Below are 18272 nucleotides of genomic sequence, written 5' to 3'. Positions count from 1 at the left end.
TGATACATACTGCCCATCACTGATCTATATACTGTATTTTCATTGTGCTTCTAGGCAGGTTCTATGGCAAATGTATTATGGGAGATGTAGTCCAAACCATCTGGAGTGCCGAAGATGGTCTATCCTTCTATAGCATAGTGTTGAACTAGCTAGTACAATATTCTCACAGCTGCAAAAGTGCTCTAAGACATACAACCTGTACACAAACATCACCCTCATCTTTAAAAACTACCATACTCCAGCATACTGAATCATATTACTATATATACTATATATTTCAAAAGCAGTTGTGTCTCCAGAGGGCTTATTTGTGTATAGAAAACAATGCCCCCATGTGTAAAAGAACAGGAGAAGTTTTGGAATCCAAACATAAAGCTAATTATTTGTTGTTCAGCATGTATTCCCTATACATTTGCCATGCTCCTCATTGCAATCAGCTGTGTATTATGAGGATAAATTGACACAGATATTGCATTATAATTCACTTTCAAGGTTACTCTAGATATAGAGATACAGTTTAATACTTTTACAAACTCAGATGATTTGGAAGTCCAGATGTGTCACAATACTGCCCATAGATTACCCTGAGCTGAATTATTACATAACTACATCGACATTGCATTGGTTTTGTGCCCTGCATTGGCAGAAAAGAAGCTCAGCTAACACTGCAATATAAAATGTATATTTTGTGTGTTTGCCTGCGATAAATATGCATGTTTATGTCTTGTTTCAGAATAGTTTAAATTTGTAACAGTCGCAAGAGCAAAATAAATTAATACATTTAAAAAAAAAAGGGGGGGGGGGCGGAGGGACGGACAAATGATCTTGCATTCACAGGTAAGAAACATTGCAAAATCATCTACTAAAAAGATCAAGACACACGTGGTTATAAATAGATGAAAATCCCATTGAGAGCTTAAAACGGCACATGTTTCAGCTTTGATCTTGGCAGCTAATCAAACCACACAAACTTTAAAGAAAGCCTTTGTGGCCTCATTAGGCCACAGCACATAATGTAGATGGGAAGAATTCAGCTACAACTCTACAAAATAAAATAGGGCCACTGATTGATGATACAGACAGAGCAGGAAAGAAAGAAAAAAAAAAAAAGAATTCTGGCACATTTCACAAGCGGAGTTCGAGTAGTATTGGATGGGCCACCTGATCCCCAGAATGCCATGTGTAACTCATCAGGTAGATTATCAGATACATTTAAACTGTTCAACTATATAGAAGGATGTCAGTGATCCATATATGGAAAGCAACTGCTGATTTCCTTAAAACTACAGTCATGATTAGTGGATTCATCTAAACTTGCAGCTCAAAAAGTAGACAGCAGCCATGTCTGGCAAGGAGTGCCCACATAAGGCCAGCCGTTATACAAAAGCAGCAAGCATTAACCTCTTTCACACGCCATACTTAATGTGACGTTATTCATAAAAAGTGGACGATTGCTCAAGAATAAACATCCAAACTGTTCCACTTACGAATTAAGACAGTGAATTCACTAAAATAAAAATCTGTGTCAACTTGGGGATGGGGTAGGCCCAACACTGACCAAAGACAACAAAAGAAACCTGAAGCAACCCCCAGTTTTGCTAATCTCTGGGAAAACTCACTAAGGGCTCTAAAAATCAGCACATTTTCAATGAATGGAATACCTTACTGAAGTCAAACCAAAGATGCAATGTTATATACAGGAAGTTTCACCAAGTTACTAACTAGGTTTTACCTTGGCTAAAACTAGACCGCTCATGAAGAAAAGTAAAAAATACATAAATTAAAAAAAACTAGTCTAAGGAGATTTGTGACATGTAATGCAATATATATATATATATATATATATATATATATATAAAAATAAAATATTACATGTCACAGAATACGACGGACAGATACACAAACACACAAACCTAAAACCAAAATTATGTACTAGTTGGTCTGTACAGCTTTACCTAGTGGGTCACAGCTTAAAAAAAAAAGGCAATAAATGGTGCATTTAGAGTGTAGACTTGTTGTTTTGTTTACTTATTTGTGTAATACATTCACTCATTTAAACCTAATCCTGCTTTAAGTATTTGCACCAGAACATGATCTCTCGCTAAATGTTAAGTCCTACAACCCTCTCAAGCATCATGATCTGCTTTCAACAATTTATTCCCAAGGCAGCCTGCGGAGCTTTAAAGACCCTTCTTCTTACATTCACTAAAGTCAAAATCTTCTTAAAGTTTCTAATCAGTTTATATGCAGAAAATAACCCGTGGCTCTCATTGGACTGCGAAGGCTACTGGTTTTCCCCCAGCTCACCTCCCTACCATCACATTGGACAACAGACTTCTCTGAGGTTGTGACAAACTAGGATCCAAGACTTAAAGGGTAACTCTCACTGAAAATCACATATAAAGTGTCAATTTATTTTCATGCAATGCTAGGTTTTCTTTTAAAAGTAATAGGGATCAACCGATATTGATTTTTTTAGAGCCGATACTGATATTCTGTGAACTTTCAGGCCGACAGCCGATATAATTTGCCGATATTCTGTACATTTACCAATTTGGGAAATAAAAACTATTTCTAAAGGTAAATGCACAAAATATACATGCCACGTGTAGTGGATGCAGTGTGTTTAGACAGGGGATATGTGTGTGTTTGTGTAGTGTGTGTAGTGGATGCAGTGTGTGTTTGTGTAGTGTGTGTGTGTGTAGTGGATGCAGTGTGTATTAATGTAGTGTGTATATAATGAAAGCAGAGTGTTTGTGTAGTGTGTGGGTAGTGTGCGTAAAGTGAATGCAGTGTGTGTAAAGTGAATGCTGTATATACTAAATTCAAAGTGTGTGTGTTTGTGTAGTGTGTGTATATAATGAATGCAGAGTGTTTATATAATGCAGAGTGTGTGTTTGTATAGTGTGCGTATATAATGCATTATATAAACACACTACACAAACACACTGCATTATATACACACTGTGTATATAATGCAGTGTGTGTTTGTATAGTATGTGTATATAATGCAGTGTGTATTATATAAACACACTGCATAATATACATACAAACACACACACACACTGCATTATATAAACACTACACAAACACACTGCATTATATACACACTGTGTATATAATGCAGCGTGTGTTTGTATAGTATGTGTATATAATGCAGTGTGTATTATATAAACACACTGCATAATATACATACAAACACACACACACTGCATTATATAAACACTACACAAACACACTGCATTATATACACACTGTGTATATAATGCAGTGTGTGTTTGTATAGTATGTGTATATAATGCAGTGTTTGTGTAGTGTGCATTATATAAACACACTATACAAACACATTGTATTATATACACACACTATGCAAACACACACACTGCATTATATAAACACTACACAAACACACTGCATTATATACACAGTGTGTTTGTGTAGTGTGTGTATGTGTGTTTGTATAGTGTGTGTTTATATAATGCAGTGTGTGTATATAATGCACACTACACAAACACACTGCATTATATACACTGTGTTTGTGTAGTGTGTGTATGTGTGTGTTTATATAATGCACACTACACAAACACACTGCATTATATACACACACACACTATACAAACACACTGCATTATATACACACTATACAAACACACTGCATTATATACACACTATACAAACACACTGCATTCTATACACACTATACAAACACACTGCATTCTATACACACACTATACAAACACACTGCATTCTATACACACACTATACAAACACACTGCATTCTATACACACACTATACAAACACACTGCATTCTATACACACACTATACAAACACACTGCGTTATGTACACACACTATGCAAACACACACACTGCATTCTATACACACACTATACAAACACACTACAAACACATTGCATTATATACACACACTATGCAAACACACACACTGCATTATATAAACACTACACCAGGGGTAGGCAACCTTTTAGCAGCACTGTGCCGATATAGGGTTGTGGTGTCCCGTAGCGTGCCGATCCTATTTTTTTATATTGAGGTGTGTATGCTGCCGTATTCTGCTTGTTATTGTTACTGTAATTGCTTTGTATCGTTGTATTTGTGCGTATATGAGCTATTATATTGTATTTGTTCATTACTAGTTTATGGTATCGTGTATGATACATATGAATGTGGGCTGTGAATGTGGGCTGTGTATGAGGGCTGCTTGTGGAATTGTCAGTGTGGATGGATGTCACATTGTGTGTTTGGTAGTGTGTGGGGGCTGTTTGGGGTATTGCATGTGAGAGGCTGCATGTGGGGTTGTGTGCATGTATGTGGATTGTTAGTGGTGTTGCGTTTGTGGGGATTGTGTGTTGTGTGTGTGTGTGGGCTGTTCATATTATTTGTATGAGGGCAGGGTTATTCTGCATTTCTGTGTATATCTAGCAGTGTGGGTGGGTTCCCTGGGTTCCAGTGGGGACCAGGCTGGCCAGCTACAGGTCAAGGACAGGAGCTGCGATAGCTGTCGAGGGCTGCTCTACTACAGTGTGGATTCCCATTCACAAGTGCTGGGAGGAAGTGATCTGAGATCACTTCCTCTATGTGCTGCAATGCATAAATTGAGGATTGTCCTTCACCACCTCTTCGTATTAGGAAATATCTGAAGTTTTACTGGGACTCCTGATAGGCCAGGGTGCGTTTGGCGCTAGCAGCCTTGAGTGCCGTGCAAAGACACCTCGAGTGCCATAGGTTGTCTACCCCTGCACTACACAAACACACTGCATTATATACACACTATGCAAACACACACACACTGCATTATATACACACACACACTATACAAACACACACACACTGCATTATATAAACACTACACATACACTGCATTATATACACAGTGTGTTTGTGTAGTGTATGTGTATATAATGGAGTGTGTGTGTGTGTGAGGGGGCATTTTTTTAATTAAATTATTATTTTTTTGAATATTTAATATTTATTATTTATTTTTGTTGTCCCCCCTCCCTGCTTGTTGCTTGGCCAGGGAGGGGGCATATAGCAGTCCCTGGTGGTCCAGTGGCATTGGCTGAGCTGTGGGGGGCGGGCAGCAAGCGCTTACTCACCTCCCAGCAGCTCCTCCAGCTCCCCAGTGTAAGTCTCGCGGCCAGCGTGCCGCGTGAAGCGTTGCCATGGTAACCCGAGAGTTACACTGGGGAGCTGGAGGTGAGTAAATGCTTGCTGCCCGCCCCCCAGGACTGCCGGGCTTGTAATGAGCCTGGCGGTCCTTTTATATATTATCGGCAATATCGGTATCTGAATTGGCCGATACCAATATTGCCAAAAATACAGAATATCGGCTGATTATATCGGTAAAACCGATAATCGTTCGATCCCTAAAAAGTAAGTGACATCACAATCCAGTTAAGTTCATGCACAGCGAGGGTACACAATACAAATGAGAACAGAAACATAATTTTGCTTCTTCTCTTCCACCAACTAGCATTTGAAATGATTATTAACAGGAGCCAAGATGGAGATGGACAGTTTCGGAATATAGGCAAGTAAAGCATTGTGTATTTCAACATTAACATTTTAGTTTTCAGACCTTCAACAATTTACGTGCTAAATATACATGATATGTAAAAATAATATTACAATTTCTGGGAAGTGACAATCCCCTTTCAAATAGTGTAAGCACCCTTGATTAGGTATACCAATAGCTTTATATTACAGATGTTCAATCCCCTCCTGGGACCTTCACAAGTCTCATGTCTTGTTGCAACTTTACATATGCCGTAGGGGGTGGGAGGGGAGTGCAGGTCGTACAGCTGGCCAAGAAAGAAGAGCTTCTTCTTCTCTATGCCCTTGTCTCCTCCGCAGATCAGGTTTAAAATCAGCACTCAGTAGAACATCAAATCAAACAACAACAGACAATATTGCAAACAGATGGCTAGGTGCCCTGTCACACTGGTGACCATGTAAACCTGCAGGGGAAACACAGCGACAAGATGAACCCTTTGAATATGGGCTCAGTTGTAGTTATAGCTCCCTTAATTTCTATTCTTATATCAGTAGACTATTTTAGCTATAGAAGAGTTGGAATTTTGAAGATGCAAGGTAAAAGGTACACTATATGGACGAAAGTACTGGGACACAGGACCATTACACCAACAAGACTTTTATGACCTTTCATTCTAAATACGTGGACATTAATATGTAGTTGGTCCCACCTTTGCAGCTATACAGCTTCCATTCTTCTGGCAACGCTTTCAACAAGATTTTGGAGTGTTTGTGTGGGAATTGTTGCCCATTCAACCGCTAGAGCATTTGTGAGGCCAGGCACTGATGTTGGATTAGAAGGCCTGGCTCTTAATCTCAGTTCAAGTGCATCTTTCACCAAACTTTGCAGTTGGCACAATGTAGTCAGGCAGGCAACGCACTGCTGGCATCCACCAAACACGGACACGCCCATCAGACAGCCAAACAGAGAAGCATGATTCGTCACTCCACAGAACATGTTTTAATTGGTCCAGATTCCAGTGATGGTGTGTTTTACACCACTTGAACCGACGTTTGGCAGCGTATTTGGTGATGTGAGGCTTGCATGCAGCTTCTCGGAAATGGAAACCCATTTCACAAAGCTACCGCCGCACAGTTTTTGTGTTTATATTAATTCCAGTGGAAGTTTGGAACTCTCTAGCTATGGAATCAGCAGAGTGTTGGCGAATTTTACGCACCATGCGCCTCAGCACTCTGTGACTTTACTAGGTCTTCCACTTTATGGCAGAGTTGCTGCTGCTCCTAAAAGGTTACACTTTCCAATAATATCGCTTACACTTGACCATACAATATCTAGCAGGGATGCAAAGGTGGGATCCTATCACAGTACTACGCTTGATTTCCCGGAGCTCTTCAGAACAGCCAATTTTTTCACAAATATTTGTAAATGCAGACTGCATGGTTGGGTGCTTTATTTTATACACCTGTGGCACTAGGTCTGATTGAAACGCTTGAATTCAATAATTAAGAGGTATGTACCAATACCTTTGTCCATGTAATGTATTACAGAAGGAATTTACTTAGTGTCCAAATAAATTCTGTTTTCAGTGTGGCTATTTTGGTCTTAAAATTTGAAATTATTTTTGAATTCCCAGCACATATAAAAAAAAAAAAAGGGAATACAATTGATAAAATTCAAACTGCAACAAAGTCAAGATAACCTACTTTTGCTACTTTTAAGAGCACATGTGGACATAAACCATTCTGTTGAAGGAACCAATGCCTTTTTGATTAAAAGCAGCATTTTAGTCTCTTAAGTAATTGCAGTATTTTTCTGGGAAATGTATGAACATTAAAATAGACTAGGCGAGGACTGAAAAAAAGAAGAACTAGCCGCCCTAGATAATAAAACATCCCTGTATGCAGCTGCGGACATAAACCATGCATTAAAAAGGATTGCACTGGATGAGGTAAACAGTTACCACAATGGAGCTTCTGAGTTGCAGAACACTAGTGGCTGAATAGCAGCAAACAGTGCAAGTTATAAAGGGACATCATCTGCGTCTATAGAAAATGGCATCACTATTGGAAGTGTAGGCATATTAAAAATCTCTTAACCGTTATGTACTCCAAATAGGCACACAACAAATGGAAGGAAGAGAGGGACAATTTAAAGCAATTTACAAGTAACTGTAGGTGCTAACAATACGTTACTGTTCCACATAAAAAGTTTACTAGTAAAACTGAAATCAGCTCTTGGATAGAACACTGGCTTAAAGATAGAGTGCAGAGAGTAGTTGTAAATGGAAAATGTTTAAACTGGGCAAAAGTGGGAAGTGGAGTGCCTCGGGGATCTGTCCTGGGTCCACTTCTGTTTGACTTTGAAGTGTCACCAATCATCCCCTCCCTCCCACACTCTTACAACCCGTCACCCCCCTCCCTCTGTCACTCTGCCACCTGCTCCCGTCACTCTGCCACCCGCTCGCACACTCTGCCATCCCTATCCACCCCACACTATGTGCTCTACCCATAATACGTCCCTATCCCACCAACACTATTTGCCCTACACAAACACACAAACTACGTACCTATCCCACCACACACTATGTCCCTATGCCACCCCACACTATGTGCCACTCTACATAACCTACAAACATATACACTTTTTCCCTATCCCACACTACAGTGTGTTCCCAACATCCATATCCTGCACACCACCATGTTCCATACACACACTACATAACCTACACCACACGTGTTCACTACACACACTACATCTCTATCCTGCACCACACCATGTTATCCACACACACACACACACACACACACACACACACTACATCCTTTCCACACCTCACTATATTCCCTACACAAATACACACTACATCCTTATCCCACCTCACATTATGTTCCTTACACACACACTGCATAACCACCACACTCCACTACTATCCCACCCCACACAATATTACCAAACACCAGTTTTTAACCCCTTAAGGACACATGACATGTGTCACATGTCATGATTCCCTTTTATTCCAGAAGTTTGGTCCTTAAGGAGTTAAAGGGGCGCTCTAGGCACCAGAGACACTACAGTTTAATGTAGTGGTTCTGGAGCAAAGAGATTGACCTGGTAGGCTTAGCAATGTAAGCACTGGCTATTCTGTAACCAGTCATGTCAATGGTTATAAATGACCTCATGAAGGTGCCTCAGCCAATTATAGTTATATTTTTTTTGATAAAGTAAGCTACAATTCTAGTTTGGAAAGGATTCTGTTTAAAGGGACACTATAGTCACCATAACAACTACAGCTTATTGAATTTTTTCTGGTGAGTAGAATCATTACCTTTAGGCTTTTTGCTGTAAACACTGTCTTTTCAGAGAAAATGCAGTATTTACATTACAGCCTAGTGATAACTTCACTGGCCACTCCTCAGATGTCTTTTAGAGATCCTTCCTGGGTCATGGCTGCCTAAAATGCATCCAAACATTCAGTGTCTCCTCCCTCTGCATGCAGACACTGAACTTTCCTCATAGAGATTCATTGATGCAATTAATATCTATGATGAGATGCTGATTGGCCAGGGCTGTGTTTGAATTGTGATGGCTCTGCCCCTGATCTCTTTGTCAGTCTCAGCCAATCCTATGGGGAAGCACTGTGATTGGATCAGGCTACCACGTCTGAGGATGTCAGCAGACTGCTTGTTTTTTTAGGCAAGCAGCATACATAGCTACAGCTTCAGGCTTGAATGCAGTAAGATTTTGCTATATTTATGGAGGCATGAAGGGTCCAGGGGGGCTAGATGGTGGTTTTAACATGTTTGTGTTCCTGACCCTATAGTGATCCTTTAAGTTCACTACCTACTTGCATTTGTTTATTGCATTTAAGTATTGTTAGTTACTATCAATAATGACCTTATTTAACCCCTTAAGGACCAAACTTCTGGAATAAAATGGAATCATGACATGTCACACGTCATGTGTCCTTAAGGGGTTAAATAAATTTTTGATTAAAAAAATGTATTTATCAGGACAAGTAGATTATCCTGGCGGACAAGAAGATTGGGCAAGTAAGATTTTTTTTTTTTTTTTAGTAATTTCCATACTCCTGAGGCAACAGTATGCTTTCAGTGCTTTAGTGTATATAAAAGGGTTTTGATTTAATGTGATATAGTATAATATAATTCTGCCTTTACAAATCAATGGTAAGACCCCAGATATAATTAATATGTATGTAGACAGGTTGTTGATACTAGGGGAAATCGGATTGCCATTACAGAGGCAAGAAGGATTTATTCCCACTTTTGGGCATAATTAAAAATTGATGTACGGTAGTTTTTTTTTTTTTTTTTTTTTAATGGACTTCAGTGTCAAACATTAGTATTTTTTTTAACCTAGACAACCCAGCCTATATAACTATTACGCAAAAGACGTCAGAAGTCAAAACAGGTTAGGTTGATTTAACTTTACCTACTCTTGTCAAAATCTTTTATACAGACGCAGACGCAGACGCAGAAGTCAGTTGTCTATGATACATTTCTAAGACTTTGGAAGTACAGACTACATTTTTCAAATATTATTTAGCATGTAACACTATTCAGCCTAAGAGAAAGGAACTATATAATTTGCAAAGAACAATAAAAATATAAAATAATCAAACTTTATGTTAAATCTTTTCAACTACCGGGATAATAGCTTGTAAGGCATTTTTACGGTTTACTAAAAAAGATTACAGAGCTCACACACACACCTTTATTATTATTATTATTATTATTATTATTTTTTTTTTTTTAAAGACTACTCCAAGCACCATAATCACTACAGCACCCCATTCCCATATGTAGGTTGTAAAACAGTTTGTCTTCTTATCTGGGGTGCGTTGTATGCTCCCCTGCATTGCAGTGCTTAGCTAAGGAGCTTTCAGCTGTCTGCGTTAGTAGTGAAGATGGAGAATAGTACCCGTTCCAGCTCTATTCATTAATGCATTCAAAGTAAGATTCTGGCAACTGGGGGACCACAGGTAAGAAGTCTGACTGTTCTAAAAATGTTTTCGCTGCTTAAAATGGTAGGGCGCCTCCTGGTACCATAGCCACTACAGTACGCTGTAGCGTTTAGGCTTCGTGGAGTGCTCCCATTAACGTTACAAATTATGGTTATGGATAAATCAAAGCTGAACCCTAAGCACAATGCTAAATCTAAACCTAAAAAGTATTCCTAGTCAAAAATGTAATCACAAATATAAAAATGGTATTACTAAAATATATTTTTTACATTTACCCTAAATGTAACCCTAAGGCCTCCTAATGCCTGGCCTGGTTCCTATAGTCGTCGAGCTTTTATTAAAACAGAAAGTAATGTTATGAAAAGTCAACAAGTCACAGAGTAAAAGATTATTGAGAAGAAAATTAATATGAGGTTGACCGTTTCTTTGTGATGAATGGAAATAATGAATACGGAACAAATTACATCTACAGTGAATACATACATTGTATAAGGACCTAGCAGTACTAAAGATGTGTTTAACTAGAACTCCAATTATGTTACACAAGAAGCTACATGCCACTCATCAAAATCCCAGTGTGGGGTTAATTATGCCAATACGTTCATCTTGCAGCAACCAGAAACTAGGAAAACCTGCTGCTATACGTGTTAGTTCAGATTTAGACAAAGTCAAAACATTTTGAATGTGTACGTTTTGAAATACCTGCTGTTAGTTACATAAGGAATTTTTATTGATTGCATCAGCTCACGAGAGAGGGGGTGAGAGAGATAGAGAGATTTGTTTTATTAGATCACCTCCCTTAATTTCATTAACATGGAAAATAAAATCCATACTGGGTAAAATCGTTAACATTTGCTTCTATTATAAAAATTCTAGAGTCTCTTTAAGCTTACACACACACACACCTATTTTTTCCTAACTGTTTAAACAACCTTTTAGAAATCGATGTAGATCTCTCTGTGGCCTTTACACTGTCCTACGCCTTTGTACCACAGTCCATTCATGATACTAATCCTATCTCTCCCAACGCTCCTTCAAAGTCTCCTTTTCTGGTAACACTACCTACCTACCTACCTCCCCTCATCCTGTCTCAATTGGAGCCTCTTTACACGGCGTCTTTTGGCAAACAAATTAATTATTTTAGATTTTAATGCCACCTACATGCTGATGACACCCCAAAATACCTCCATAGTGGTTACGGTGTAATCTACAAACAGTTTGACAACTTCTCTAACACGTGCCAAATCTGGCCTTTCCATATGCCACAAATACTGTGGCTGCCCCTATATTACATTAATTGTGACATGAACCAAGGGTGTATACTCCCAGTTATGGCTTTTTATATATTTCTGCACAAATTTGCTACTTGTTTTATTTTCTTCATCATATTGAAAAATGTCAATAACAATGAACAGAAAAAAAAATGCAACACTCCTACTTAAACAACTCAGAAAGGACTTTGTACTGATCTGTGTGTATTGGCTGATAAGGTAACAAAGTGCAAATGCTAAACCTGCCGAAATTCACATTGATAAATGTTAGAGTGTATGACTGGCATTTAAAGTGAACTGGTCATCCATAAATTAATTGCTAGTGCTAGTGAAACCGCCAGCAAAAGATATACTTATCTGAAGACTCACCCCTCAAAAGACTGCAAGTGGGAAGGGGCGAAGACATACCGTATTTTTCGCTCCATAAGACGCACTTTTTTCCCCCTCAAAAGTGAGGGGAAATGCCTGTGCGTCTTATGGAGCGAATATGAAGCTTTACTTACCTGTCTTGCAGTGTTGGCCGGCAGCACAGGGCGCACCGCGGTAGTGGAACTTGAATTTCATGTTCCGGTTTCCGGCGGGACTGAAAGGAAGTGTGCACAAGCTGAGTGCGCACTTCCTTTCAGTCCCGCCGGAAACCGGAACATGAAATTCAAGTTCCACTACCGCGGTGCGCCCTGTGCTGCCGGCCAACGCTACAAGACAGGTAAGTAATTATGGGACAAGGGGGGGGATGAAGTCTATGGGGGGGGGATGAAGTCTATGGAGGGGGGGGATGAAGTCTATGGAGGGGGGGATGAAGTCTATGGAGGGGGGGATGAAGTCTATGGAGGGGGGGATGAAGTCTATGGAGGGGGGGATGAAGTCTATGGAGGGGGGGATGAAGTCTATGGAGGGGGGGGATGAAGTCTATGGAGGGGGGGGATGAAGTCTATGGAGGGGGGATGAAGTCTATGGGGATGGGGTGGATGAAGTCTATGGGGATTGGGTGGATGAAGTCTATGGGGAGGGGGGGAGATAAGGTCTATGGGGAGGGGGTGGATGAAGACTATGGGGATGGGGGGATGAAGACTATGGGGAGGGAGTGGATGAAGACTATGGGGAGGGGGTGAGTGAAGACTATGGGAGAGAGGAGAAGACTATGGGAGGGGGGGGACACTATGGGACAGGGGAGAAAAAAAATATTCTGTACAAACTGTCCCATAGTAAGAAACACTATGGGACAGTTTGTTCAGAATATTTTTTTTCTGGGTTTCTTCCTCTAAAAACTAGGTGCGTCTTATGGTGAGGTGCGTCTTATGGAGCGAAAAATACGGTATATAGTATTTTTACAAGAAGTTGTCACTGTTATGCTGATCACGTAGCAGGAACGTTTGACTTCTTACCTGGGTACACCCATCTCCACTACTAAAATTACTTATTTCATTAAACAGGACACTGTAGGCACCCAAACCAATTCAGCTTATTGAAGTGGTCCGAGTACAGTGCCCCTGTTGCCCTAAGTGCTGCAATGTTAAACACTGCCGTTTCAGAGAAACGGCAATGTTTACATTGCAGCACTAAGTCTGCTCTCAGTGGCTGTCTCCCAGACAACCACTCGAGGCGCTTCCAGCATCCAAACGGACCTTTGGTCCGATATCTAATGCTGGACATCCTCACGCTCTGCATGAGGACATTCAACGTCAGATTTTTCTCCATAAGAAACCATTGATTCAATGCTTTCCAATGGGGAGGTCTGCATAGGCATTAGTGCCCGCTTTTTTCAGGGTATGGAGGAGGTGTTGCCGCAACCCTGTGCCAAGGGACATCGATGCTGGGTAAGGTAAGTAAAAGGGTTATTGACCACCACAGAGGTAGCGGGGGATGGGAGGGGGGGCAGAGGTATCTGTAGTGCCAGGAATACAAAGCTGTATTAGTTACTTATAGTATCCCTTTATTACTCCAGAGAGAGGTTCATGGGATAAGATCAATCCCTGTAGACACAGAATAAGAAGCTCCTGATTGGTGGAGCAAATTCAGCTTCTTTCAGCTGTGCAGCAATAGAGACTTTGAAGGAGAGTAGATTTATTTAAAACGTTTGTTCTATTTTCAATGTTATTACCTAATGATAGAAATGACAGAACGTGGATGACAGGTATACATTGACACTGAAAAATACAGGATATAGATACATGAATCACTGTCTCCAAATGAATGGTTTATGTGAATTTACCTTTGTACTACTTCTCTACATTTTACAGCATAATCTGTCATATAGAATTACCAACAGCACACCCATTTCAGTCATATAAGCAGTAAGTGCTACCAGTCACACCTGCAGAACATGCACAGAAAGCAAACAATTAGTGCGATTTTAGTAAGCTGTCTCTAGGTATTTCACAATAAACTACACAGGAGTATACAGGTGGCATTACAAGAGTTTCAAAATATGTAATGCAAACTATAGAGCAAAATAAGCCATTCCATCTAAATTACAACTGACAAACATTAAAAGGGGAACTTCAAGCACCTTGACCACTACAGCTGAACAAAAGTGTTTGTCCATCCATGGTGATTTAACCCCTTAGTGACCAAACCGTTTTTCAATTTACTTACCATTAAGGACCAGGGCTGTTTTTACATTTCTGTGGTGTTTGTGTTTAGCTCTAATTTTCCTCTTACACAGTGGCGAGCGCGGAAGCGCCTCTAGCGGCTGTCAATGAGACAGCCACTGGAAGCTGGATTAACCCATATAAAACTGCTATATTTACAGCAGGCAGGGTTAATCCTAGCTGGACCTGGCACCCAGACCACTTCAGTGAGCTGAAGTGGTCTTAGTGCCTATAGTGGTCCTTTAAAAGACCCCTATGTGCAGTACTGATGGTTAAACTAACATGGTTCTGGGCCAGATATGACAGGCTCAGGTCGTTCTTGCAGTAGTGTACTTAGGTGACACCATCCCCTTCCCAGATTCTGCAGTATATACTCTCCAAAGACAAAAGAAATAGGAGATAATACTCCTAGTGTAATACAGTTGACTTAAAGGTGACTGGCATATACCATAAAAAACTGCTCACCTTTGCTAGAGCCCAAAGGACCTGGCTCTAGGTATACTCACCTGTGTGCCTATTAAGGTGGCACAACCCTTCTTTGGAAGCAAACAGATGAGAGGTTTGAGGATTCTTTACAAAAATGTATTATACACTTCATGTAGCATGGACCTGGGGACCACTGTAGAGGAGCTTCTGAGTCTTCAACCCAGTCTGACAGGAAGCCTGTCATATCTGGCTCAGAATCATGTGAGTTTAACAATCACTACTGCACATAAGGGGTCTTTTACGTCTAAATGATCTGCACAACAGAGATCTTTTTCTTCTTTTAGGACATCCATTAATATCTGATGTTCCCCAATTAGGGGTAGGTGTTTTATTGTATATACGCACCAACACTAAACAGTCTGACTACGATATGTGCATCTTTGTTAAAGCATCTTATTACCACTAGGTATTGCTATAAACCTCACATTCTTTTTATCACTTGACAAAAGTAGATTTACCCACTCAATGAATATTCATAAGAAGACTACAAGGAAACAAACTCCTACTTTGCATATCAAATTTTTACCAATATCCTATTTAAACAGGTTGTTAACTTAGGAAGAAATGTGTCTGTGCTCAAGACTAGACAAAGTACTAACCTATTAATCCATACATAGATTTTCATGCTATTCAATATAATAATTTAGTGTACCTTTACATTTATAATTTTCCTGGGCAAGTTTATACTATTATTCCAAGTCATTCTCAAGTCATCATACAATTATCTAATTCTGGTCCAAAATAACCAGTAGACTTCCTTACAAAATTTACCTTATCTTCAGAGCAGGTGTAACCATAAAGTGGCCCTAGGGAGCTGCCTAGAGTCTAGAGATTAGACAGGGGCCTGGAACTTTGAATTTGCCTGACCCCAATCACCATCTATATGTGAAGAATAAAGTGGGTACCCCAAACAGGTAACATGTCGAGGGCTCTGTGGGATATGAATCTTTCTTTGCTTGTAATTCTATCGCAATTACTCTTCTACAAAACTTGATCAGTAATGTTTTTTCAGACACATACATTCTGCAGGTGTATGTGGGTTATTTGAATGTGGAATCTGATCGTTAAAGTGATAGATTTATGGTAGTACTGATTTGTATTTAAATGATTTGTTTCAATAATTTCTCAGGATTTTTATTTTTTTCTCTTTTCTCACGTAGCACCTTCATCTTGTTATAAATATTACGGTTTTCAGGTATTGAACATATTGGAAGAGGAAAAGCCAAATCAATGTTTACATTCTTCTCATTTCATCTCCTGGCTGTGTGACAGTTCCTATTCAAGGGTTTAAACCTATCCCCTAGCTTAACACACAGATGACCAACATTCAAGTCCCCCAAAATATGAGATACATTTCTACATAGGGAGACCTTATTCCTCATGGACTTAATACTTACCTTAGCATCAAGATAGCACCAAATATCGTTTTGATTTAATACATATCCCTTGATTCCCAACTTTCAACCAATCATTACATAAAAATGAGTAAATATACTCAAAACATAAGCTTGGGCATAAAAAATTTGGAGAAAAAATAAATAAATAAATTACTTCATATAACTAGATCTCTAGAGCAGGGTTCTCCCAACTTTGGCCCTCCAGATGTTGCTGAACTACAACTACCATGATTCTCTGAATATCTATTCCATTAACCCCTTAAGGACACATGACATGTGTGACATGTCATGATCCCCTTTTATTCCGGAAGTTTGGTCCTTAAGGGGTTAAAGAATCATGGAAGTTGTAGCTCAGCAACATCTTGACGGCCACAGTTTGGAGAACCTTGCTCTACACAGAATAAACATTGTATCTCAAACCTTCTGTATTTCTACCATAGACCCATGGGCCTCTCCAGATCTCCCAGCATGATAAAGTGTATCACAGAGGACCTCTACACATGGTGTAGTCACAGCTTATCCCAGAAACTTACTGAAGAAGATCCTGTACTCCAAGGTGTTGGCCTGGGCCTTGTGCTCGGTACTGTACGCCATGCTGGAGATGATAGTGAAAGCTGAGGCAGCTGCCGGTGCTGATACGGACAATGAGGAGAGGCCGTGGGGACAGCGCCACCATAAACCTTGACACCCCACCTTCCGACTAATCCTATTGGCTGTCCGATTCCGACTAATCCTATTGGCTGTGCGGTCTGGGGGCGCGTCCGCACGACGCCTTGCTGTCAACGGAGGATAGCGCCTTCAGCCAATAGCCGTTGTGAGGCGGAGGCCAGCCTATGCAATGAATGAATACAGAGCGTATGGAGTGACGTGGGGCACATCGCCAGAACGCCCCAGTCGGACATGCTGTCGAGTGACGTCACGAGGCAACATGGGCGCCACGTGGAGCTAGCTGCCCTCCAATGCCTGTCAGGTCCCTCAAACTGAATGCTGTTATATTTACTGAAAGTCGCCAAAACTTGGGGCAGAGCTCACATTGGTGATGTCGGTAAAATCATTAGATACCTAAATAAAGTTATTTTACACAATTGCTACTGTCAGCTAATGCGGTATACTGAGTCTCAGAATTATTGTATCCTGTAAATACTCACATACTGATCACTGGTTTATGGGTACAATTGGAATTATTATGGGATGACACTTCCTAAATTGGGCAGTGTAGTAATTCTAGGGATTTTTAAACTCATGAACTTCAAAATTGAGTGTGTTATTTAATCATTTTGCATCTTGTTGGATGTATTAGCTATATAATACACTAAATGGGTACTGTAAGATTTCTGTAGCGGCTATGTCACCATTGCACAGATTAAATGGCTACTCCAAGCAGCAGTGATTTGAAGTGGTTATGATGCCTGGAGTCTGTATGTGAAGGGTTTCGCTCTGAAACACTGAAGGATACAGAGCTTAACCCCTCGCCTGCTGGAGTTCTACCTCTAGCAGCTTCATTGGGGCGTCATCAGTCAGCCCGGGACTCGAGCTCTGGGCTGGCTAATGTCAGTTCTGTGCAAATTTAATTGCACAGTAGGACAGTCATTGGCGAAGAGAAATCAGCTGACTCTCTCAGCCAATGAATGATGATGGCTGTGGCTTCCATTTTCTGCAGAAGTCTGTCATCAGACTACCTGGGAGCTGAAGCCCGGGTAAACCTAGATAAGGCAGCAAACCGTTGTTAAGTGTTTTACCCCATTACCAAGAAATCGGCCAGGATACTCCTGCCATCATAAAGACTACATCGCTTAAGATGTAAAACCATAAAGAAACTGTTTGATATATAAAAAAAAATAATAACTTTTTTTTACATCATACCCATCAGCCACATTTATAGTGCAGAATTAGAAGGACATTATAGGCACCCAGACCACTTCAGCTCATTGAAGTGGTCTGGGTGCATCAGTGTCCCTTTAAGTTTAATCCTGCAATTGTAATTATTGCAGTTATTGATATGCTGCAATAATTACCATGCAAGGTTAACGC

At 40.1% G+C, this 18272-nt stretch overlaps 1 protein-coding gene across 1 annotated transcript in view; it reads right to left on the bottom strand.

The window, feature by feature from the left end:
* PPA1 (inorganic pyrophosphatase 1) overlaps window positions 1–16947 on the bottom strand; it is a 75382-nt gene extending 58435 nt beyond the window's left edge. Inside the window, exon 1 of the mRNA XM_063434941.1 lies at window positions 16775–16947. Coding sequence (XP_063291011.1) covers window positions 16775–16835 — 61 coding nt within the window. The 5' untranslated portion in view covers window positions 16836–16947. The remainder of the gene's footprint in view (window positions 1–16774) is intronic.
* Window positions 16948–18272: the final 1325 nt, after the last annotated feature.

This window comes from Pelobates fuscus, chromosome 10, assembly GCF_036172605.1.
Source record: "Pelobates fuscus isolate aPelFus1 chromosome 10, aPelFus1.pri, whole genome shotgun sequence".
Taxonomy (NCBI): Eukaryota; Metazoa; Chordata; class Amphibia; order Anura; family Pelobatidae; genus Pelobates; species Pelobates fuscus.
This window is presented reverse-complemented; position numbering and strand designations above follow the sequence as displayed.